The sequence below is a fragment of the Vanessa tameamea genome, chromosome W, assembly GCF_037043105.1.
Source record: "Vanessa tameamea isolate UH-Manoa-2023 chromosome W, ilVanTame1 primary haplotype, whole genome shotgun sequence".
In the NCBI taxonomy this organism is placed as follows: domain Eukaryota; kingdom Metazoa; phylum Arthropoda; class Insecta; order Lepidoptera; family Nymphalidae; genus Vanessa; species Vanessa tameamea.
The window spans coordinates 4292256-4319942 of NC_087340.1; the positions used below are offsets into that span (position 1 = coordinate 4292256).

The window sequence follows — 27687 nt, forward strand, 5'->3', positions numbered from 1 at the left end:
GAAGTAACACAAATACCCAGACCCAAGACAATATAGAAGACTAATGAACTTTTTCTATATCGACTCGGCTGGGAATCGAACCCGGGACCTCGGAGTGGCGTACTCATGAAAACCGGTGTACACACTACTCGACCACGGAGGTCGTCAAATCAAGTAACGTTTGAGAATAATTATGTAATTGACAAATAAAAATTTTATCAAAAATCCCGTGTGAATTATATAATAACAAGAACAATTTTCAGTAATGTTACTTTAAACCGTATATAATAGAAAGAGATAGAGAGATGTTTCCTTACGTGACTTCCGTTCTAGTGTAACTATACGCGGCTTATTTCCATAAACCTCGTTTCAAAAATTATTTAGAAATGCAACTATAGTTACCAAAGTGGATAGGTGGGATGTTTTTTAATCAATGTATTATTATTTAAGTGTTAGCGCATTATACAGCGTTGACTCGTAGGTTGGATACATCTGTCACAGTCAAAATATAAATTATAAACATAAAAAATGCGAAATGCTTTCCTGAATTTGAACCCGTAATGTTCGGTTAAGATTCTAGTGTTCTAACCACTGGGCCATTTCGGTGCTTCATTCGTGTATTGTTAATTATTTTGACATATTGATTATGAAAAATATCACAACAAGTGCAGTTGTGATTTGTATGTGTGTTGTGCTGTGGTGTTTACAAAAATGTAAAGTAATTTTGTAATTTATATTTTTTTTTCTCGAATGTTCATCGGTTTTGGTAGGACGAAAAATTGTTAAAGATATTTGTATGATGAGATATAGTTGAAAATATTTTCGAGGCATTAGTTGGACCAATAATCTGGATAGAAAAATTGTATAATTATTACGTCTGAGAAATTAGATTTCTTCAGTAGAAATAAAAACGTTCGCTATAGTTGCATGGATAAGTCGAACTATAGTTTTATGCAGAGATTCGCTTTGTGCTGTGAATTAAAGTCTTTATCGATACATTGATATATTGGATGTTCCGCTTTTGAACACGCAATGAAGCGATTCCGTCCAATATTTGTTTCAAAATATTACAAATACTTAATTTTATACGTGCCTTTCAACGATCGTTTATACTTTTGTTATTCGTGCAAGAGCCGATAGGGCCCAGTGCATAGAGCACGCGATCTTAACAGAAGATTGCTAGTTTAAATTCCGCAAAAGAGTTCAGTTTCCATAAACTTCTCTTGTACTTAATTCATTTTGTATTCGGTGATGGAAAACATGTCACAACTTGTATCTATCGGATGAATTTCAGTCACGTGTGTAGTAATAATCAAAGAACAATTAAGTTTTTTTTTAATAGTTTGGGCTTGAAGATGTAAAGCACGACTTATACAATTCTCGGGAATGCTTATTATTTCTCAAGATACAAAGTAATCGTTCATCGAGGAATATGTATATGAATATGTAAAAGATACGTCTCCATGTTACGCAGTCTGTTATTGATCGTATATATTAAAAGAACCTAAAATAAATAAAAATCGAAAAATCGTAGAGAATAGAAAAAAAAAACACGACCGAAGGTGTTGGGTTTCTCTATTGAGTTTTCGTGTTCTAAATTCAAAAGTTCATCAAGCTGGATGAAAAATATTCTATATCACGAAAAATATATATTTAATCATATCGAATTATGACCAAAGCACACAATCGCAATTGACAGGAGAGAAGTTCTCGACTCGATCGTAAGGTATAAGACAATACCAATAACATAACACGTTTTACTAAATGTCATTCTTATCTTTAAAAGATTACATTACGAGGATTAATTACATTAATTTGGCCCTAGCTAATTAACCTAGGTTCACAATGCACGACTGATATTAAGCTAGCGATACAATGTATAGGCTTGACGGATTGTTTCATTTATCAACCTCTAAGAACTGAGTAATTAAACTTGCTACTTTGTCTTCGATGTTTAAACGAATTGGCGCTTAAGATGTTACTGACAACAAACTATTCATTTTTATTTGAAGGCAAGCTGCTGTTTTCAGGCATCTGTGCTGTGTTTGATAAAGTTGTGTGATATGGAACCTCTTTTATTTTATTGGATAGAGATGATCCATGGTACAAGCTATTTAATATGGCTGTATTGCGCGGTATAGCGTATGAGATATGTACCGACTAATAAATACCAATGGAGAGATCGCTGAGTAAATATTCATGTGGGCGTGTTTGTTAAACGTATAACATACATCTCGTATTAACCGAATCTTAAAAAATTTTGCTTTTTTTAAATTAAACAATAAAACAATTTAAAAATATCAATAATCTATATAAAATAAGCAAAAAAATAAATAATTAGTTTGAAATATTTTTCTATTTCAAATTTCCATTTACAACAGGAACCTTATTAAAAATCGATCAAGTATATCAAACTTAAATCTTTTCAGACAGATGGACGATATCTATTTAATAAATAATAGTACTTGGTGGTCATCTTACACATTTCGTGTTCCTTATTGATGAATAAGTTGTAAAAAATAAAAAAATATATAAGAATGAAAATATTTTATAATATAATATTATATAATATATAAAATATAATCAATAGACAACAGCACCGTATCTTTAATAAATACAGAGCGTAAGCCGGGGGAAACCAAACATGTGGAAATTTTACGGATTCGAGAACGGAGTAGTGCAGACATTAGATAGATTAAAATATATACACAAATATTTAATTTTTAAAAAATATTTAAAATTACCTTCAAGGCTTTGGCCTTGGTGAAAACAATTAAAGTTTGTTTGATATTCTTCTTAAACTTTTACCACATGAAATTGTATACGCTTAGTTTTTTATACTGGTTTAATTCTGCCGAGTGAGACAGAGAGAGTAGAAGCACACTGAGAGAGAGAGGGAATGAAAATAAATAATCCAGTCTACTAAAGTCGTAAGCATGTTTTAAAGGTGGAGGTGATTTTAAACACAAATAACGATTGGATTGAAATATGCAGTTTTATATGTAATTGGACGTTTCTCGAAGAATATCTCAAAACGAAGTTGTGCGCGCTTTTTCTGTATCATGTCTTGTCTCGTGTTTGCGTTCTCATTCGAAATATGTTAGTATTTCGTTCAGGACTGTCAGATATTAGCGCACGTACTGAATTCATGACTTGCGGTTTTATTCCCGACTTTGTCCAAGAATTTAAAATAATTATAATATTCGTTGAACGCGATATGTGAGACGTGCTTAACAACATAGCTTTATTACGTGTTTGTTTTTAACTTTCACGAATTTATACATTTTACGAAATATGCGAGTGAATTCGTGTATAAAGAATGTTAATTAATAGTAATTAAGTCTGTCTGTCTCACACAAAGGGATCAATTCTATTCCACCACGCTATTCCAGGATATGATAATTTAATTCGATACTGACCACTAGGTTAATTATAAACACAAATTAAGCACATGTAACACAATGATGATTTGTCTCGTGGATTTTAATCTGTAATATTTGGCTAAGATTACCGTGTTTAAGCCTTTGTACCGTTTTTCAATAGTGTATAATGTAATCTTAAGGTTGCCATTTTTAAAATGGAAGGATATTATAATCATATTGGATAGCGTACGAATCCAATGTGGTAAATGAAAATAAAATAAAGTTAATACGTATTTATTTACCTAAAACGAAAAGGTTAACGTCTGCTTCTGTTTGTTTTACTGATAATATATGGAGTCTTCATAGGTTTTTGTGCCTGTTACATACGTCATTTCTAAGTACGGCGTAAGCGCCTCACCAAGGGCAAGTGTAGCGCAACAGAGCGCGTTCGCGAAGTTTCAAGAAGAGTCGATGCAGCATAACGTGACTCGCTGGACACTTATCGCGTTACCGTGTGATTCCGTCACTTTTGGTTCTCACATCGACCAATTGACATTGATCTTTATTAATTAAATCCCCCGGCCGTAGCTTTTGCATTTTGCCTTTTAAATGTTTTAATTGTTTACATATGATACATATATACGAGTATATACTTCCTATATAATAAACAAAAATAATAATAAATATTTCGTTGTATTCGATGTTTAACAAATATTAATAAATGTAAAAAACTGCCCAGTGTGAGTTCGACTCGCACACGAAGGGTTCCGTACCATTGACTAAGCAAATAACATTTATTGATATCGAGCAAAAATGGCCAAAAAATCGCGTTTGTTGTATGGGAGGGGCACCCATTATTTATTATCAACGCTTTCTCGGTCCTGGGTCGAGCAAAACTCCTTCCAGCTTTGAGTAGTTGCTTCGCACGCTTTCCTCTTGTAATTTTCCCTGGCCTGTACGTATTCTTCGACTGTGAGTTGTTTCCTACTGGGTGCAGCATTACGTATTCGGCGTTTTTTCCGAAGCACATCCTTTTTTAGGTCTTCCAGGATGGCTGACCACCATGGTGGTCTAGGATTGCCATTCCACGGCTTTAATTTCGGAATCGTGTCTTCACACGACTCGTGGATAATCGACGTATAGATGTTTAACATCTCCTCCAGTTCCTCAGATCTTGTGAGGTTCGAGACACGTTCCAGTGTGAATCCACTGTCGACAAGCTTAGTTCTGAAAAAAGTGGAGAAGTCCGACCATTTTGCCTTCTTGGTATTATATCTGCGCGTGGAGATAGGCTTCAAGGGTATTAGGGCTTTCTCTAAGCGCAGGGTGAAGGTAATCGCATTGTGGTCTGATGTTATGAGACTTCTATCCACTCTCCAGTCCTCCATTCTGTCTACCAGGGATTGGCTGGTCAGTGTCACGTCCACGCAGCTCGTGTACAACCTTTCTCCTCGATATGTTTCGAAGGTCGGTACGTTGCCGGTGTTTAGGATGTGGAGGTCCATTTCTGTGATGAAGGCGTGAAGTTCCTCTCCGCGATGGTTTTCGGAGTTGCTGCCCCACCAGTGGCTCCAAGCATTCACGTCTCCTGCCACTAGCAAGTTTTTGGATGAGATCTTTTGAGTGGCTGCCCTAATTTGGGTAGTATTTTTATTGTTTTTGAAAATACTTATTTAAACAATATACATATCACAATTACATCTTTTGTTTTAATATTTTGTTCTCTACTTTAAGCAATTTAATGACATTTGATAGTTAAATTAAATTATTTTACACAATTATCATTTATTTCAATGTAATTAAATAACGTGTTAGGATGCCATTTAAAAATAAATTTTAAGTTTAACCTTGCGTTTGTATCTTATTTGTAAATATATTTAAAATAAATTAATATTTATTATTCATTTTTTCTTCACATGTTAACACAAATACTTATTAACTTTTTTCTCAAGAAAATAGGTTAGTTTAAAATACGTACGGCTAATTAAAGATAAATTTCACCGCAGAATTCAATTTCGTTAATTTTTATTGTTATAAAAGGTTACCATAACGGTTGTAGCTAGTCTTCAAGCATAATTTTTTTTTTTTTATATAGTATAGGTGGCAAACTAGCAGGAGGCTCACCTGATGGAAAGTGACTACCACCGCCCATGGACATCTGCAACACCAGGGGGCTTGCAGGTGCGTTGCCGGATAATATTGCCTCACACGCTTAATAGTTAATTTTCAAAATGAAGTTTCACTTGCTCTCACCAAAATAAATCAAGTGAGTTCAAACTCGATAAAAAATTAACGAAAACGTCAATTTACATGCGTAAATCTGTCAAAAGTGTAACTCGTACTACCAAAATGTCGAAAACCGCGCATTATTTCGACGTCAAAGTCGATAAAGTTAGTTATAAAACTCGTACTACCGATTTTAGTTCCTCTCCGTTTTCGCTTGGGGCGCTGATAGGATTTGTATGGAAGTAAACCGAAAGTAAAATACTTTATAGTTAACTGTCAAACTCGTACTAAGGGTAACTTCAAAATACAATCATAATGAAAAATACGTACCTACACCAGTGTCACGGTTATCATTAATCAGTTTTAAAAAGTTCTTATCTATACTAATAGTATAAAGAGAAAAACTTTGTTTGTTTGGTTGTAATGAATAGGCTCAGACACTACTGGACCGATTTAAAAAAATCTTTCAGCATTCGAAAGCTACATTATCCACGAGTAAAATAGGCTAAATTTTATTTTGAAAAAAATAGGGTTCCGTAAGATATTTGGGTTTTTCAGATTCAAAGTGTAAAAAATCAACCAAAAAAGTTACTTATTTTGCGTACGCTGCCTTAACTATAAAAGATAGAGCCATAAAATATTCAAATTAATTGTAGATCTTATAAATATCTACAAAAAAAATCCGCGACACATTATATCTATCTATGTCGATTGAGGCACAACAACCATTTTTTTATTTAAAAATCTTGAATATATTTGGACTACATTTAAATGCATTTATTTTACTAATGCTATTAATCCTTATCAAAATAATTTCTCCCAGGAATGAAACAGTGAACGAAATAAACAATTTAATTATGCAGAAAGTACCGGGTGATGTTAAGTGCTATAATTCTCTTAACCCCGCTGGGCTACCACCTCATGAACTGTCGTTAAAAGTTGGCACGCCGATAATGATTCTCAGAAATTTAAGCCCCCCCCCCCAACATGTGTAATTGCACGAGACTTCTTATAAAGGAGCTAAAAGATAATTTAATAGTAGCGAAGATTATTATCACCGGCCCTGCAGCTGGTGAATTAGCTCATATACCAAGAATACCCATGATTCCTACTGATTTGCCTATACCCTTCAAAAGGCTCCAATTTCCAGTAAAAAAATCTTTCGCACTAACGATAAAAATATCCTAGGGCCAAACATTCAAATTAGTAGGAATTGATTTACGAAAAGAATGTTTTACGCACGGGCAACTTTACGTTGCCCTATCACGGGCCGGGGTTCCCGACAATCAGTATATTTTGTTACCTGAAAATAATTTAACATCAAATCGCACACTTACCGCCGCCAGTACGGTTTCCGTCGGGGTCGCTCAGCCGGTGATTTTCTAGTTTACCTTACTCATAGGTGGGCGGAAGCAGTTGAGAGCAAGGGGAGGCATTAGCAGCCAGTCTGGACATAGCCAAGGCCTTCGATCGCGTGTGGCACAAAGCTCTTCTTTCGAAGCTTCCTTCCTATGGGCTTCCCGGGAAGTTACTCAATTGGATTACCAGTTAGAAAAACATTAACTCAGCCTGATCTCTAAAAATTGCTAACTTCTCATCGATTGTGCTATTTTTTACAGTTATTATTTCACTAAAAAAAAATATCTAAGAAACTAGAAACCAAAATGAATTCGAACTTTGTACAGATGGTTGCTAGTTCTCATTTGAAAACATTAACTGAGCCAGATCTCTAAAAATTGCTAACTTCTCATCGATTGTGCTATTTTTTACAGTTATTATTTCATTTAAAAAAAATATCTAAGAAACTAGAAACCAAAACGAATTCGAACTTTGTACAGATGGTTGCTAGTTCTCATTTGAAAACATTAACTGAGCCAGATCTCTAAAAATTGCTAACTTCTCATCGATTGTGCTATTTTTTACAGTTATTATTTCATTTAAAAAAAAATATCTAAGAAACTAGAAACCAAAACGAATTCGAACTTTGTACAGATGTTTGCTAGTTATCATTTGAAAACATTAACTGAGCCAGGACTCTCAAAATATGAGAACTTCTCATCTATTTTGCTATTTTTACAGTTATTATTTAATTTAAAAAAATATCTAAGAAACTAGAAACCAAACTGAATTCGAACTTTGTACAGATGGGTGCTAGTTCTCATTTGAAAACATTAACTGAGCCAGATCTCTAAAAATTGCTAACTTCTCATCGATTTTGCTATTTTTACAGTTATTTTTTCATTTAAAAAAAATATCTAAGAAACTAGAAACCAAAACGAATTCGAACTTTGTCAGATGTTTGCTAGTTATCATTTGAAAACATTAACTGAGCCAGGACTCTCAAAATATGAGAACTTCTCATCTATTTTGCTATTTTTACAGTTATTATTTAATTTAAAAAAATATCTAAGAAACTAGAAACCAAACTGAATTCGAACTTTGTACAGATGGGTGCTAGTTCTCATTTGAAAACATTAACTGAGCCAGATCTCTAAAAATTGCTAACTTCTCATCGATTATGCTATTTTTACAGTTATTTTTTCATTTAAAAAAAATATCTAAGAAACTAGAAACCAAAACGAATTCGAACTTTGTACAGATGTTTGCTAGTTATCATTTGAAAACATTACCTGAGCCAGGACTCTCAAAATATGAGAACTTCTCATCTATTTTGCTATTTTTACAGTTATTATTTAATTTAAAAAAATATCTAAGAAACTAGAAACCAAAATGAATTCGAACTTTGTACAGATGGTTGCTAGTTCTCATTTGAAAACATTAACTGAGCCAGATCTCTAAAAATTGCTAACTTCTCATCGATTGTGCTATTTGTTACAGTTATTATTTCACTATAAAAATATATCTAAGAAACTAGACACCAAACTGAATTCGAACTTCGTACAGATGGTTGCTAGTTCTCATTTGAAAACATTAACTGAGCCAGATCTCTAAAAATTGCTAACTTCTCATCGATTGTGCTATTTGTTACAGTTATTATTTCACTATAAAAATATATCTAAGAAACTAGACACCAAACTGAATTCGAACTTCGTACAGATGGTTGCTCGTTATCATTTGAAAACATTAACTCAGCCAGATCTCTAAAAATTGCTAACTTCTCATCGATTGTGCTATTTTTTACAGTTATTATTTCATTAAAAAAATATATCTAAGAAACTAGAAAGCAAAATGAATTCGAACTTTGTACAGATGGTTGCTAGTTCTCATTTGAAAACATTAACTGAGCCAGATCTCTCAAAATATGATAACTTCTCATCGATTATGCTATTTTTTACAGTTATTATTTCATTTAAAAAAAATATCTAAGAAACTAGGTTATCTCCCTGCGTGGAAACACAGAACGTACCTACATATTGGTAAGTAGAATAAGTTACTTGATTATTAAGTTGTAGAATAATAAGCAATTATTTTTTACTTTTTAGAGCATATTATTTTTTTTTCTCTTTTGAAGTCGGTTTTTTTTTTTGTCAAAATTTTTGTTTATTAGAAGTGGTTGTCATCTGCATAATTATTCTGATTTGGTTAGGTTTTTGTTTATTAAAACATATATGGTTTTTTTATTACGATAAAATATCGAATTAATTAAATAACCTTTATAATACTTTTTTTTTTCAATACAGATTTCATTATATTATCGGGTACTTAATTATTTACCATATGTTTGTTTTTATTGATTACAAGATACGTTTTGGTTTAAATTTAATACCTACATTTTTTTTATCTTTTTCGTCACTATAATGCCTAGAAAAAGAACTAACCTTTCTCGGCAGACTGCTAATGCAAAGCGTCTGCGGCTTTTGCGTAGCAATGAAACAGCTGAAGACAATACGCAGAGGTTAGCTAATCAAAGAACGGTCAGTGAACAACATCGTGCTAGGGAATCGAGCGTTGAACCTTCACAGAGGTTAGCCTTACAAAATTTCTGAACTTCGGTGAATCGACAACGGGAATCAAATCATCCTTATATTTTGCCAGCCATCTTACCCCTTATAGTTATGGAATAAATTTCGCAATGATTTATGTGAAGATATATTAAACAGAATGCGTAATGAAAATCAGGATATAACATTAGTCTATACTGATAACGTATACAATGATAGACTTATCTTAATTGAAGATAAAATTCATGAAATTTCAGATAAATCATTGACTGATTTTGGGCTTCCTGCATCAAAAAGGAATAATTCACATAATAATTTAGATCCTTTAGAAGTAGCACTACGGAAGCCGTATGATATAAATGAATTAAATGAGTATATTACTGAAAATGAACCAAAATTAGTTAATGACCAGGTGACGGCGTACAATCGTGTTATGTGCAGTATTCGTTTTAACGAAGGAAAAATATTTTTTTTGGATGCTCCAGGTGGAACTGGAAAGACTTTTATTACTAATTTCATATTAGCAAAAGTAAGGTCTCAGGGAAAAATAGCCTTGGCAGTTGCGTCGTCAGGAATTGCGGCAACTTTATTAGCAGGTGGACGCACAGCTCATTCCACTTTTAAACTGCCTCTAACTGTTTCTTTACAAAAAGATAGCGTCTGCTCTATTCGCAAAAATGGCCCTCTGGGTAAAGTTTTACAAGATGTTTCTTTAATTATCTGGGACGAATGTACCATGATCCATAGAGCTCATGTAGAGGCTCTAGATATAACTCTCAGAGATATTAGAAGTTGTGATAAAATTATGGGTGGGATTACCGTTATGTTTTCTGGGGATTTTCGACAAACTTTACCGGTAATTTTAAGAGGAACTAGAGCAGAAATTGTAAGGTCTTGCCTTAAAAGTTCACCGTTATGGAAATTTATCCATACCTTAAAACTATCTACGAATATGAGAGCACATTTGGGGGGAGGAAGTACAAATTTTCCTTCAAAGTTACTTTTAATAGGAGATGGAAAAGTACCTCATTCTGAAAATAAAATTGAAATTGATCGCGATTTAGGAGAAAAAGTGACTAGCATAGAGGATTTAATATCAAAAGTTTACCCTAATATCGTCGAAATAGAAAATAAAGATTACCAATGGATGTGTCAAAGGGCAATATTGGCGGCGAGAAATAGTAGCGTTGACGAAATTAACGACCTAATTTTAACCAAACTTCCAGGCGATATAACTACCTACACATCTATTGATAATGTAATGGATCAAGAAGATGCTGTCCATTACCCACAAGAGTTTCTCAATTCTTTAAACCCGAGCGGCCTTCCACCACATTCCCTGAAGTTAAAAATAGGTGCTGCGATAATTTATAGGCCAACTATATGTCGCGTTGTCAAGATCGGGTTGCGGGCAAAATCAGTATGTTCTTCTACCACAAGAAAATAAAACTAAAAATATAATCTACGCTGAAGTACTGTAAAACATATTATTAAATCTTATTGACGATTATAATAACAAAAACCAACGTGAGCAATCAAACGATAATCATGATAGTGTTTCCGACAACTACGCGAACGAAGTCGCGGGCACAGCTAGTATGTATATAAATATATATAAAGCACTTTGTTAGGTTAAGTGTTCACTATGACTTCAGTTTAATATCTTAATCTTCTATACATATAATAAAATAAGTGCCTGTTTCTAATATTAAAATAGCCGCTTTGTACTAAATGCATATGTATGTATACACGGTACATATTATCAAAATAACATCTTTTACAATTTTTGTCCGTTTGTTCCGGCTAATCTCTGGAACGGCTGGGCTGATTTTGACGGGAGTTTCACTTACAGATACACTATAATAAGGAGTGACTTAGGCTACTTTAACTTTAGAATTATATATAATATAAAAATAAAGTCATGCTGCCCAAATAACTTAATATATAATAATTTTCAATTCTATATATGTTTCGTTTTAAACAAGCGCACAAGGAAAACCCGTTCTACAAAACATTCAAGGAATTCCCACCATACCAATACATACATGATTCAGAGTCGATTACCGGAACGTATCAAAAATGCAAACACTGCCAAGCTCCGGTAAAAACACGGGCCACTATCACGGCCGAAGACTTAAATATACATCCGTTAGATTTCTATATTATCCGTTTCAGTAAGCAAAACTTTATTAACATATGAAAATGATATAAAATTATTTTGACCTCGAACTATTTTAATAAACATGATTTTTTAACGTTCCCAGATAATTAATATTAATTAAGAAAACGGCTTTACAGTTATATTATTTAAGTTGATTTAAAAACAAAGCAAAAAATACGCTTTATTTACGTACAACTATAATTGGTTCGTCTGGTAGTAAGTGCAGATGAGGGATACTTCGTCACACGAGTCAACGATTAGACTGAACAGAGTACAAGAAGTTTCTCAGTTGTGGTTATAGATCTATTCACTTACTATGACACGCCCCTCCACGATAAATTAAACCCTCAGCGTGCAACAAGATGTCTTAGTGTGGATGAGACGATTTTGTAAGAATAAAGATATTAAAAGGATTATAAATTATATATAATTATATAATATCATATATTATTGTTAATGCACGCTGGAAATCATTGTACGTGATTCGCGCATTCATGAGTGAACCGATATATACTGATAGATGACTATCTATCTGAGATATGTCCACGGAATGCCCAGAATATCAAATGAACACCAATATAAGGCGGAATTTAGACTTTAATCCGCGTTATGCGTCCGAGCGTAAGAAACCTTTGATGTGTTAAAAACTAAGTGACAAAGTTATTCTTTGATTAATAGATCAAATCCATTTTATCTTTGGAATCGTATTTTCTTTTTCGTATGCTTCAAGTACATTGCAGCGTAACGTAATCTCAGAATGTTCGCTTCTAAAGCGTACGTTTCACTAAGCTACGAACAAATAATCTTACACTCGAGTCACAGTCTGTAGCAAATGCTAGCAAACATTTTTTCCACGCTTCGAGGATTTTTGTCCTCCACGGATAATAGTTCGTTGTCTATATTGTGCCTTAAAATGAAACACGAGATTTTCTGTAGCATCATTCGTATGTTTTCCTTGAATATTCTATTTGAGCTCTGCCGTAGACTACAATAATTGACCGATCAAAGATTATGTGATTGATTATTACTATTATTGAATACCGAACTAATGTAATAAAATCCTGGTATCTTGTACTGTTGAAGTCATGTTGGGTTTTTTCTGTCATGTAGCCCTTACAGTATCACCGTTTGTTATAAACCTGTATAACTTTAAGATAAGATTGACTTCGATAAGAAATAATACATGTTATTTACATCGACATTGTAACCAATAGTGGTTTCAAGTGTATCTGTGATCACAGTTGGTCGATACTATCGGTATCAGCTAAGAGCGTGTTATCTTTTAAATTCCAACATGAATTACCTAACGGTTAATAACAATCAAATAAAATTATAATTTATTAATATATGCAATTTTTATTAGCACCATAATTACAAACTGATGTTAAATCAGTTTGGAATGGAAAACACAACTGAGGGGAACAGACTGGGCACTCTATTCCTTGTGTACATATTATGCGGCCTTTGTATCTTCCCTGGCTTTAGTTCTGTTTATTCATAACGTCGTGTATCACAAGGATAGCTTTACGTATAATTCAACGCTGTAACATGACGATTCAAAAGCTTTTATGAGCCTACTTGAATGAAGAATATATATATAGTATAGAGATGGCCCAGTGGTTAGAACACGTACATCATATCCGATAATTGCGGGTTCAAACCCAGGCAAGAACCGCTGAATTTTTATATGTTTAATTTATGTTTATAATTCATCTCGTGCTCGGCGGTGAAGGAAAACATCGTGAGGAAACCTGCATGTGTCTAATTTCAACGAAATTGTGCGACATGTGAATCCACCAACCAGCATTGGAGCAGCGTGATGGAATAAGCTCCTAACCTTCTTCTCAAATAGAGGCCTTAGCCCAGCAGTGGGAAATTTACAACTTGTACATGTTGTATATATAGTATACCACATTTACTGAAAATCGAATGAAATGCTTTTAATAATTAGATTATTATATTTTTTGGCAATTTTTTTAAAACATCAGTAAGTTCTACGGGACCTTGTAAATAAAATTATACACCAATTTATCAAAAATTCACCTTTCATCAGACGGGCCTGGTTTCCAGAGCCCTCGGCTCTCCATTTCCGCCTTCTCCTGCACCAGGTCTCTTTCTATGTTGCATATCTTGGAGTTGGCGGGCAGGTTCGACATCTGCGTGTGATAATCGAAGGCGAACTCACGCTGGAATTTTTCTAACACTAATGTTTCCTGTCGAACAAATTCATTTTATTATACATTACATACATATCTATAAATTAACATACTATGGAACTTAATTTGTTATTTTTTCTTTTTTATTAATTTATTGTATTTTTACATGAGTATTGTTACATGCACATTACGATACCTAGTAAGCACGCATGTCACCCTCAATACACACCTCATACGCACACTACAAGACGATGCTACGTCTCACAGGGGCGAAGCAGTTACTTTGAGGTAAACACGGAGCAGCTTGTTATAAACCAAATGATTATGATTTTAATAAATCTTACTTCAAGCTCTGGGAATAGGTTGTCATATTGCTCGGGGTCGGCGAGGGACTGACCAGACTTCTTATTAGTAGCGCCCACAGCCTCCCGCCACATCTTCACCACCTCGCTCATCTTCGATGGAATGTATGATCTGGCGGACGATATGTGATAAAAGTGGATTGTTTTTGATTACATATATATTTCTAATACAATATTAATTATGGATTTCTAATAAAACATGAGATAAGGAATATAAAATTATAAAACAATATAAAAACAACTTTATTAGCTTTACAAGTATATAGATCTTAAACTTAACCGTATACAGGCGAGTAGCCCCAGAGTGGGACTTTACGGGCCGTTAATTATTATATACCTGGCAAAGAATGCGGCTTCTGGCAACTTGTTCCTCTTGATGAGCAGCTGCAGGCAGGAATCCAGGTCGTTCAGCGTGAAGTACGACGCGAAGGCGATGTTGTCGTCTCCTTCCGCCGCGGACATTCGCGCTACGTCTTCCAACAACGCTTTGTCGCCTACATAATAATAAAATTAAATATATCTCTAATCTCACTTTATGTTACAGATTAACTTCATAAGTCGCACTGTTCTCAATATCAGAACTACGTGGATACCGTGTTATTGCAATTGCCTTTTATTTTGTCCGTACACTGTATTGTACACGAATTGATTAATTTATTTGTAATGATTTGCGAAGGCTCACCGGTGCTGACCGCGAATAACAACAGAGCACTGTAATCGTGTGCGTTCTGATAGCATATCTTCGTGAGATCCGTGTCCGCCGCAGAGGCCGCTGCTGCTCCGAGTCTCGACCATCTCGCCGCTGAGGACCGAGACGGGCCGTCTCCTTCCCCTCCCTCTATGCGTGCTGCCTCCTCAGCCAACTGCTTGCACTGCTTCAACTCTCCAAGAGCCAAGGCTAGTTCGAACTGGTGTTCCGGTTCTGTAGATACTGCAAGAGCTTGTTGCTTGAAACCCTGATGAATTATATCATATTTAATACTTTAAATAGTTTTATATTCATACTGATATTATAAATGCGAAAGTAGCTCTGTCTGTCCGTCTGTCTGCCTGTCTGTTGATCTTTAACGGCTCCTCAATCCACTACTTCTTTGTGCCCAACATCTAACAACCAACCAGCCGCTGGCGACTACTAGTATATATGTTATAAAAAACACAGCTGTATTTATAACTTGGATAATTAATCGCCACAACCACAATACACGAATGACGGCGTATCAACCCACCAGTATAAAAATCCCCAAGAGGGTTGGCGAGAGACAGGTAGCCAGAGGTGAGTGTTTTCACGAAGCTGACACAATGTTCCCAAATAAAAAGATTAATCGTAATACGATAAATGATGAAGGTCTAACTTGTTTTTCAAGGAAATGCGCGACCCTTGTGCGATGCTCGTGCGGCACAGTGGGCAGCACTCGGTCCGCCGTCTCGAAGTCACCTCGCATCACCGCCGTCTGGTACTCCAGCACGGGAAGCAGCAGCGAGTACGAAACTATGTTCAACTCTTTATCGTTCAGGTATAATCTGAAAAAATATTATTCATTTAGAGTTACCGAAATGACAAAAAGTGATAATTTGCACAATAGGTGTAAGGGTAACAGCTGACTTACTTGTAAGTAGAATAAACATCTTAAATAATAATGACAAAACAATACAAATAATATATACAAGAAAGTATTAACATGAACAAATGGTATAACTACTATAAAACTACTAACATCTCTACGAATAAAGTCCTAGTGGTAGTGCCACACTGCATACCTTTGGGTTGCAGCCGAATGGGCCGGCACGCCCGGGGAAGTACCACTACTCTCACTCAAAATCGGCGTAAAGTGGTAGCTATGCTACCGTGTTTCGTCCGGTATGTGAGAGTCCCGGAGGCCCGATCCCCCTCCCCCCCAAAACATAATGGTTGTGTAGAATTTGGTTTCATTAACCCAGGAGGGTACCATCAGCGACTGCGGTGGAGAATCCCTCTCTGGGCATCCATGCTCAGGACGTACACCACCTGAGCAGGGATACCCAGGCTGCCCTCCGAATTCTGGGGGGGGGCAATTTTGCGCTCGCCACTGTTCGGGGCAAGCGGAGCAGGCATCATAAGGCAACCCCTACCACCCACACTGTGGACTTCTGCAACATAAGGGGGCTCAACTCCAACTTGAACGCCGTTCACTTTCACCTTGAGACGGCGAAGCCGGCCTTGCTCTTTCTTATCGAGACCCAGATATCCTCTCCTGCCGATACGACATTTCTTTATTACCCCGGGTACAAATTGAAACATTCCTTTGTACCACGAGCTGGGGTGTGCGTTTACGTCAGAGATGATATCTGCTCTCGACGCCTCGGCAGCCTTGAAGGGCAGGACCTATCGATTATCTGGCTCCGTGTAGACTGCGACGACCATCCGCGAATCTCCTTCAGGAACACGTGCGTTCTGGTCTCTCGCTAAGGCTGTCTTAGGGAATTTCTGTCAGCCCTCTTTTCCATCTTTGCACAGAGACGGTGAGTCATTGGCCCATACCGCGAAGGAGAAAGCTGATCTTTTAGGCTCTCTCTTCGCGGCGAACTCGACTCTAGATGACCGAGTAAAGTCACCACCAACAATCCCGCGGTGTGATACCACGATGCCGGAGGTTACATTCCGGCAAAGTGCAGTTCGTACAGCACTTCTTTCCTTGGATATTCATAAGTCGAGTGGACCCGATGGCTATCCCTCCAATCGTGCTACGGACTTGTGCTCCCGAGTTGGCGCCGGTTTTAACGCGTCTTTTCCGGCAATCCTACGCATTAGGCGTCGTCCCGAACTCCTGGAAGAGTGCTTTGGTGCATCCGATCCCTAAAAAGGGCAATCGCTCAGACCCGTCCAATTATAGGCCTATAGCCATCACCTCCTTGTTCTCCAAGGTAATGGAGTCCATTATAAACTGCCAGCTCCTGCGGTACCTAGAGGAGTACCAACTTATTAGCGACCGCCAGTACGGTTTCCGTCGGGGTCGCTCAGCCGGTGATCTTCTAGTTTTCCTTACTCATAGGTGGGCGGAAGCAGTTGAGAGCAAGGGGGACGCATTAGCAGCCAGTCTGGACATAGCCAAGGCCTTCGATCGCGTGTGGCACAAAGCGCTTCTTTCGAAGCTTCCTTCCTATGGGCTTCCCGGGAAATTACTCAATTGGTTTACCAGTTTTTTGGCAGATCGGAGCATCAAGGTCGTTGTCGACGGTGCATGCTCCGACTTAAAATTCGTCAATGCTGGTGTTCCACAAGGCTGCGTTCTATCACCCACTCTGTTTTTCTGCATATCAATGACTTGTTGCAAATCCATAACATTCACTGCTATGCAGACGACAGCACCGTAGACACCTCATACACCGGCCGTGTTAATATTTCTCGGGAAAACTCGAAGAAAACCGGAACAAACTTGTGTCTGAAATCGAGTCTTCGTTAAACAAAGTCTCGAACTGGGGTCGGCTAAACTTAGTCCATTTCAACCCCAAAAAGACGCAAGTTTGCGCGTTAACTGCTAAAAAAACACCATTTGTCGTATCTCCACGATTCGAGAACATTCCGTTAGCCGCCACAGCTAGTATCGGAATACTTGGCGTCGATGTTTCGAGCCTCGTTCAGTTCCGCGGTCAATTGGAAGGCAAAGCCAAATTGGCATCAAAGAAGCTCGGTGTGCTCAGCAAGGCAAGACAGTATTTCACGTCGGCCCATCGCCTAAGACTATACAAAGCGCAAATTCGGCCTCACATGGAATACTGCTCTCACCTCTGGGCGGGTGCTCCCCAGTACCAGCTCCTTCCATTTGACCATATCCAACGTAGAGCGGCTCGAATTATCGACGATCAAGCCCTCTCCGATCTGCTTGATCCTTTGGCTTTGCGTGGAGATGTTGGATCGCTCTCCATCTTCTACAGAATTAATCACGGGGAATGTTCCGAGGAATTGTTCGGATTAATCCCGGCTGCTGAATTTCACCTTCGGACATCTCGTCAAAATTCCAAATATCACCCGCACCACCTAGATGTCCGAAAATCCACAATAGCGCGATTTTTAAGACGCTTTCTGCCTCGCACAACCACTCTGTGAAACCAGCTTTCGCCGGCGGTTTTTCCGAACCGATACGACTTAGAAACCTTCAAGAAAAGAGCGTACTCTTTCCTGAAAGGCCGGCAACGCACCTGCAAGCCCCCTGGTGTTGCAGATGTCCATGGGCGGTGGTAGTCACTTTCCATCAGGTGAGCCTCCTGCTCGTTTGCCACCTCTAACATAAAAAATAAAAAAAAAAAAATTAAAAAAAATAAAGGAAAATTAAACTTATAAACAGACTTCAAAATCTGAGGAATATTATACTTCCTTAAGGAAAACGCAACAATAATTATTATAAAAAAAATAATTAATCCTCGCTATCTACCGAGCGATCTCAACTCGACGAGACGATCGAGTCACGTGATTAGCGTTTTAAACGTACATACATATAAAATATTTACCCGTTCAGAGACCCACCAAGGAGAATACGGAACAATTTTGGCAATTCAATTGACAAAAACAACAATTTTTGATCGTCTAAGCGAACATACATTCTTAAATACAATGCTTTTGACTTTGGTTTTGGTTGCCTTTGGCTATTTAATAGCACAAAACAGCTTCCATTGTTAACAATTAGCGTAGCTTTACGTTGAATGTAATTATCGGCATTTTGAAAAATAAACTTGGAAAATATCATCAATCTTAGACGTCCCACGCGCACTTTTAAACACGAGCGTCACTCAACTTCTCGAGAGACAATATCTATAATAAGGCGTTCCGATAAACGCCTACTCAATAAAAGATTATTTTACCTGTTTTCTTTAGGAACATAGCCCAGGATGTACATGGTGCGGTCGAGATGGGACACGGTCACGATTTCTCCTCCGACGTAGTAATTTATCCTGTTCAACGAATTCGTGTAGATGAAGCAGTCGCCGACCCAGAGACCCGTCTTCACGGTCTCGTTGACCTCCCCAACAACCTATATGCAGAAAACGAGGGTTATATTTATTTTGAGAACAGATAAGAAATGCTGGTGATTTTGCCACCGGATTTTTATTTTATTTATTTATTTATGCTTTATTGCACCAAAACTTAACACAACATTATACCTAAATTAATATTTAAAAGTTGCATGAATGTAACAAGCGGCCTTACGCTAAAACATCGATCTCTTCCAGGCAACCTTTGGGCAGAGGACTGGTTGTAAAACAAATTTGGGAAGGGGTACAATAATTTTGATAAATTATATACCTACTGTATATAAAATATAATAATACACATATAACTACAAATATAAATAAATACGTATTAAAAATATATATATATATATTTAAATAATTTCACATCACATCGTCAATGCGTAATTTAATATTTGGAATGAGACGATCGTTTAATTTCTATGCAATCTATACGAATATTACAAATGTGAAACACAGCCAGTTACGTTTTCTCGGCTGAACTACTTAATCGATTTAAATAAAATTTGGTACGAAGTAAAATATAACTCCAAAGACGGACTTGGGTTACCTTCACCCTTTGTTTGAGACAAAGCGAGTAAGCGAGTTCTTAAAGCATTTTCGTCATAAACTGAATTCCAAACAGGCAAAGCCGCGAGTGCAGCTCATATAATGTATATTCTTATGATCTATGATATATGATCATTTTTATACAATGAAGAGTTTCACTAAAACTAACTAACTACTTAACTATATAAACAAATACTATACATATATAAATAAATACATACTATAAATAATTGTAAAATCATGTCTTCCTTATCTCTTATCAGGCATCACTTTGAAGTGACCGCTTCCAATTACTTCAAACTATTTTACAACCGTTTCGTTACAACCTCAACCATATTATCTCGTATGGTGATTAATTACATTTAAAATGACATAAAAAAATATAAATTAATAATTAAAGTTGCATAATTATTATTCATAACTCATGGAAGTTTCTTTAAGCTATTTAAATATACATATGGATTGATTGGTTGACTTTGTTTAACGGAGAAATGGTCGCTGACGTCAACGGTCGTCTTGGCATATTAATTTCTTTTTAACATTCAATGTTTGTACAAGCGAAACGATCGTCGCAACAACTGTGCTAACGACTAAAAAACGCGCGTCTAGCTTGTTCCCTTTTAAATTTAGTAACGTTTGTTGTTGTTTAATTGCAGACAAAAAAAATGCATTTGATACAAACATTGCAATTTGTTTTTAACGTTTTTTTTATTTATATTAGAAATATGATCGATGGTCACTTGATGGCCAATAGTCGCTCGCCATGAAATATGTTACGTCCCTTTCACTTGATAACGCTGTCTCACCCTTCGTTCATTCCTAAACAGAAAATACGAAGATTTCCATATTGGCTTTTATTTGTACGTGAAAAATCCTTCTTTTTAGATGCAGGATTTAACACACTCTTATATACAATAACTAATATAGTTCAATATAGGCTTCAGCTTCGATAAAAGTATATTTATCTAACGTCTTATATAAACATTCACTGAGATACCTTCCATCGTAACATTCGACATATGAACTTTGCAATAAAGCCAAGTCTATCATTCGAATCTTAAATTTAAATACCTAATTCGTATCCTCGTTTCGGTATTTCAATGCGGAGCTCATTGCAAAGCGATTGCAATCACAACCGATTACATCTCAAATGTACACTTATATAACTTCGTCCCCGACCTCTCATATCAATACTCAATTCAAAAGCATTTTCAAGTTAAATTTAACGTTTTGAATGTTACATGACAATATACACAATAAACGATTCGTTTTGCTTATGAATCGGTTTAATTGTGCGAGGAGATATACAAAGTTACTAAAAAACCTTTACGTAAGATTCAAAGCCGCGTGTATGTGACGCATAGAACGATGTTCTAGATAAGGACAAGAGAATTCGCCAACTGCTAATAACAATCCATGTCATAGGCGTGCCTGTATACACAGAGAAATGGAGTTGCGGAGAGATCAGATGCTTAACTTACGCACCGAGCCACGGGAGAACAGCCTAGTTCCTGGAACTTCTAACATCAAATAACTCGTGAATTAAACTTGGTTCAACAACTACATGAGCCACCGTGACCGGGACCACAGAGGTGAGCTCATCTTTGAGAGAGCTCGCTTCTATGCTCACCTCGAAAGCGTTCTCGATACCGTCCTCGGTGATGTTTGTGTTCGTCTCTCTCGCTCTGGTAACCACAGTAGGGTTGTACTTGAGCACGAAGTACGATTCGTCACTCGCAAGACAGACCAGGTTTCCACTCTCCGACCAGAACACATGGCGTGGTTGGATCTCGATCCTGAAATAACGAATCATCTTGTACACACGGAAATATTTTCAATTTCATAGTTTGTATTTATGCAATCGCTTAGAAAATATGACGTAATAAGTTATTATAAAATAAAAATGTAAGCTCATTTTCAGTATCATAAAGTCTTAATAAACGTAGGCATGTTTATAAGCTTTCGCCAGCAGAAATATTAAAATCGTTTAAGTTTTTGAATATCAAAAAAATAATATAATATATTTGTATCCGCAACGAGAAAATATTTTTTGCACAGCATCGGAATATTAAAGCCTACTTTGTAAATGTTTTAACTAAGCCTTATAAATATTTAAATCATTCGCCAGAACGACATGCAGAGTATTAAATATTTCAAAAAATTCAACTGGGCACACATGACAAAAAAATATTTTGCAATACAATAAAAAATACACGTGAAATACAAAGCAAAAATTAAAATTATGCATTAATGTCTCAGTAAATGGAATATGTGAATCTTAACAGACAGTAGCGCGTTCAAATCTGGCCAAGCGCCGCGATTTCATGTGGTTAATTGATTTATATAAATTATGTTATGTATGAATTAGACACGCAATGATACCAGCACGTACCGGGTGAAAAGAGGTGGTAGGGGTTTATGCGATTCTCGAGACACATCACATATTCTAGCGCCAAGGGTGAGTGAGCCAGTGTAATCACAGGTACAAGAGACATAACATCTTAGTTCCCAAGGTTGGTGGCGCATAGGTGATGTAAGGAATGGTTAATATTTATTACAGCACCTTTGTCTACGGGCGGTGGTGACCACTTACCATCAGGTGGCTCATATGCTCGTCCGCCAAATGAAATGTCATAAAAAAAAATTGAATATAAAATACATTTATGAATATAAACCATATTCTTTTTACGTTTATATTTAGCCTTGACAATATTTTTATAAGACAACAATTTTTTTTTATATGTTAATTTAATAAGTGCAACACTAGTTATAACTAAATTCATTCGCAAATTGTTAACGCTTGGCTTATACTTGAAACAAGATCATGTTAAGCTTTAATTCTGAGTTTCGCCGGTTCTGAGTTGTTTCTTACCGAGCCGGTGGTAACATTTTGACTAACAATAAAAAAGAGTAATACTTCTATGTTGAATGAAGCTCTTTACCTTTTGTTGTTATTAATTGTTGATCATAATACATGACATGAACGGGACTTATACGAAACACTTTACGAAAAATATACGCAATAATATTTTTATATAATAATTAATTGTATATTGACATTAATTCCATCAGTTGCATAAACTAGATCGCATTATTTAACATTTCGCAATGCACATTCATAAACAATAAGTGCTAATAAGATTAAAAACATTTTTCACCAGCATTATTAAAAAAAAAAAAAACAATTTATTTATATCATAACAGGTTATTCGAATAGCACAGGAAATATGTAAAATAAAAACAACATACTCATTATGGGCTAAATGAAGCAAATGGCGGCTTTGCTTTACGTCTTTTAAAAATAAATGCTAAAATGAGAAAATCATTAAAGTCATCAAAATATTTGTATAGGGATATTATTAATCGATTTATCTTTTTAAACAATACACGAAAACCATAAGACGTCGTTTATACTCAAGGGGCGGTCTCATTAAAACAGCATGCACATCCAAACCAGGCATTCTCCATTCGCATTCGTTTTATTCATTAAAAAAAAGTCATATACTAAAAACAAATTTACAAAACCCATCGAAATCATAAATATGTATATAAAAACGAGCACAGTCAAGCACAGCCGCACATGATAAAAGATTATTTGTAAACTTTGTATATAAATGATTATAATCACATCGGAAGGAAATCACAGTTGCGTTATTACGATATATTTTTTTAATTAACATAATTTCGACTAGGTAGTAGTAGTTTATTGTACTGTGTCAAGATAAGTGTTATGATTGACTTTGTGTTTTGTATTAACAGAACATTTAATATACTGCAAAGCACATCTCAGGCATTAGGGACCAGCACCGATCGAAAACAAATAAAGACTTCCCTATAGCCGGACACGTTTTATAAATACATTATAAACGCATACATAATATACTCTTCTTCATAGAAGCTTGCAATAGAACCAAACATGGGGTATAATTACATAATATTAGGAGTTAGTATGGGCATCAATACGGATTAGAGTATAGCTCACCTTCTGATAAGTTCCAATTGTTCCCAGTCATAGAACGAGAACGCCATGCCACTTATTGACTTCACACCCAACATGAACCCACCGAAGATACCTTTGGAATATAAATATTATAATAGATCGCAACTTCGCTTTATTAAATATAACACAAATAATGACTTATACAACATGGAATTATTATCAGATTTTTATTTTATTACTTTGTGTATTTCTTTAAAACACTTCTCCTTATTCATTTAACAGGTCATAATTTTTCCATTAACTTATAAAGAAAACAAAAGCCCTAATTCATGGTAAAAATTCAAAAGCAAAATTCTTACCCTCGGCACCATATTCGGGCTTAAAACTCTTCCTCTCCTTGAAGTTCTTAAATACTTTCACAGTACTTGAATTCTCAAGTGTAGCATATTCAGAGCTATCCAAAGCCCATACAAATTCCTGGGCAGTTCCAAATGCCTTATTTCTAAGTGCCATGGCGGTGTATATGATGTACTCCCCGTCACCACATACAACAACAAAGCGGCCATTGGGGTTGTGTGCAATGGTCTGAGGGTATATCTCACAGGATCCCATGTCCTTTGCAACCACTGGTACACGCTCACCATCCTTGATCTCTGTGCCTATAAGTGTAATATAGTCTCATCATATTTCATAGTAAAATAAAACAGAGCATTTAATTATAAGTTTACAAAGGACCAATCTAAACGTTTTATATTAGGATTTGATCACACACCTTCGGGTAATGCCTTTAAGTTAACCTGCTGCATTTCAGAGTGCTTAGCCCATATGATTTTGCCTCCGTTCACATCCATAGAAATAGCTGGTTCTTCTCTGCCTACCTTTATCATAATAGTGCCTTCATCATACCTGGTGGAAGAAGATAATATAAAGATTTTATTCACATTGGATTATCCTTTGTTTTATACATATATTCTTTATTTTATGGTATTTTATAAATTATCTTTAACTTACAAACAGACGGTATTGAAATTAAAATATACATACATTTTTTATTTATTGTGTGAAACTGAAATACATTTACATATATAATAATATAAGATTCAATACCATAATTCATGTTAGTATTATTATACATAATAATAAAAAATATATTGATATAGAACTTGTAGTATAATAATCAATAATCATTTAAAAAAACTGTACTAGTCTAATTGGTCACTTATTTTGATTAAATAGTATCATTTATTTAAAAAAAAAAATATATTGATATATTTTTGAAGTAACATTCAAAAATTGTCTTTAAGTAAAAATGAAAATATTTTAATTGAGACTCAATTTATGTTATATTTTCTTTAATTCACTTACCCAATAGCAACATTGTTTGAACCATGCAATGCTGATATAGTCCATACACGTTCAAAGCCATAGTTAAGAGATGACTCCAGCCTGTAAGTACCCGCATGCCAAAGCCTGACTGTCCCATCTTCGGAACCTGTTAGAAGTATTGGTAGCTCGGGATGGAATGAAACGGCTGAGACATTCTGTACGTGGCCTGTTAAGGAGAACAAACACATAGACAATTTAATATTTTAGAGAAAAATATTGAACAACACAGTATTATATATGCATATAGTTCTTAGGAAATCTTAATGAACAATTAATCTTTACTTTTAAATTAACAAATGTAATTACTTTCAAGTGTCTGTACACAGGTCTTGTTCTGATAGTCCCAGATTTTAACGAGCCGGTCATCAGCACCACTAATGAGGTAAGGTTTGTCACCACCATGGTAATAATCAACACAGTTCACTCCTTTGTCATGTCCTTCTAATGTGAAATTTGAGATAGAGGAACCAAGCTGCCACACCTTAAAAATAATATGGAGGTTAACATCCCTCATTATAATAGATGAAAAACATTTTGAATTTCATATGTTAATTATGACAAGACAAAATTAGTTTTAATCCAGTCTAATCATACCTTAACAGTTGTGTCAAGACTAGCACTAGCAAATGTGTTGTTGTCCTTGGGGTTGATAGCGATTTGCATTACATAATGGGTGTGTCCTTCAAACACTTGCTGACAAGCCCAGTTGCGATCCCAATTCCAAAGCTTAATAAGGAGATCATCTAAAATTAATCATTTATTTAATTTAATTTAATTTACATAAAAAAATATCATCAATTTAATAATCTTTATGTGTATGAAAAAGACAGTAAATTAAGAATATTTTAAATGACAATATAATAAATATGAAGTCAAGTGATTTTTCACCTTTTTATTGTATTGAAAAGTAGGTTAATACCTTATAGGTACTTTAAAATTAATGTGATTATATATAATCACAAATGTGTATAGAATGTATTTTTGCATCTCTACATGAGATATAATCTTCACTTATGTATTACAATTTATAAATTAGAAATATGACAAATAGCATTCATATTTTACTATCAAAGCTTGTGTAAGGTCCATTTTTCTGTCTTGCATTTTCAAAACCTCAAGTTGCAAATATATGTGTTAATATGGCCCATGAGCATAGTATTATGTTAATAATACTTTTAACTTAACAAATTAGTAATCTACAGCAATTTGTTTATAAGATTAACTTTATTTATTTATTTTTATTGTTTCATTGAAGTCACATATTATTGATTGAGATTGAAATTGGATGAAACATAACTTACCACTACTGGTCAATATATAAGGTTGTGTGGGATGTATGACAATACACCTGACATAGTCTGAGTGGGCCTCGAAATTGTGAATTCTTTCTAATGTGTTGTAGTTAAATATTCTTATTTGCATATCATCTGAACCAGTGACCACCCAATTCTTCCTCGGCACAAATTTTGCTGCACGCACAGGCAGGTCACATACCTATATTAATCATTACATATTATTTTTTCTGAATAAGCTTTTAGAGAATATTTCTTAAAATTTGCAAAACATAGTCACAAGCTTTAAATTATGATATAACAATGTCAATAAAATTTATTATAAACCCAAAGGATGAACCAGTAGTGTAAATGAATGAATTGTTCTTTCATAAGACAGATTTAGGAAAGTTCATGGAGAAACAAAACTACTGTTTCATCTTTGTGCTAAACTGTGCCAATTCTCATACCTTGATTTCTTTACAAGTTTCTTTCGTCAATAATAAGACTACTAATAACAGCTGCATATTATTTTATAAACACTACAATTAATTATTATCACTAAACATGTAATGTTATATATATAGTAAAGATAGATAGTTTTTTATCATTGTGAAATTACAAATTAAAAATTTAAAAAAGGTTGAATATGTACACAATTGTGAAAATTGTTTATAATACTTCTACACTATTAAAACAGCTGGCTGGAATAATTGTGATGCTCTAGAATAAACCATCTTAATTCACAAATTATAAGCATAGCAAATCAAACGAAAGCTATAATGGTAAAAAATATTGATTACCTCAAATTTTTTAATCTGTGTATGAGTTTCATAATTCCATATATTGACGTCGCCGTTGTATAGTGAGCAAAGCACCCAGGGTTCTGTAGGATGCTGATCCACGCATTTGACGCGATCCGACCTGGCCGTCAACTTCCTCTTGATATCCAATCGCAACGGCTTCGGGAACATTACAAAACCGTGTTAGAAGTACGATAAAGCACACAATATATACTCAAATATTATAATACATTCACGGGAAGCCGACATGCGAATGATGACATACTCCCAACAAATCACTTCCTACGTGGCCGAAACTTTCATCTACACAAATATACAGTATTTTACACTTCCTTACACCTTCTACATAGAAAACAGGCGATTCTTACCATTTTTAATAGTTAAAACATGAAAATTTGTCATGCAGAATTCGGGAAACCGTGGAACATTGACAGGGTGGGTGGTAGTGCTGGGAGTTTTTTTCAGAAACGGTTTTAAGAACTAGTTCTTTTATAAAGAACGAACGAACTGTTTCTTGATCGTAGAACATATAGCTTTAAAACGAACGAGACGACACTCGGCACCGGCCGTCGTTTTGGTACTGCTT

At 35.3% G+C, this 27687-nt stretch overlaps 1 protein-coding gene and 1 long non-coding RNA gene across 2 annotated transcripts in view; one reads left to right on the forward strand and one right to left on the reverse strand.

Moving 5' to 3' along the window:
- LOC135194607 (uncharacterized) overlaps positions 1 to 27687 on the forward strand; it is a 441435-nt gene that overhangs the window by 187443 nt on the left and 226305 nt on the right. The gene's annotated exons all lie outside the window — the stretch shown is intronic.
- LOC135194576 (coatomer subunit beta'-like) lies at positions 4196 to 27556 on the reverse strand. Its single transcript, XM_064220192.1, has 17 exons — positions 27470 to 27556; positions 27102 to 27260; positions 26329 to 26521; positions 25622 to 25770; positions 25334 to 25508; positions 25007 to 25193; positions 24414 to 24547; positions 24001 to 24300; positions 23684 to 23774; positions 21332 to 21497; positions 18985 to 19154; positions 15501 to 15669; positions 14831 to 15104; positions 14486 to 14642; positions 14131 to 14260; positions 13674 to 13843; positions 4196 to 4973 (listed from the first exon to the last, which is right to left on the reverse strand). The coding sequence occupies exons 1-17, from the start codon at positions 27470 to 27472 to the stop codon at positions 4196 to 4198; spliced, it is 3405 nt and encodes a 1134-aa protein (XP_064076262.1). The 5' UTR covers positions 27473 to 27556.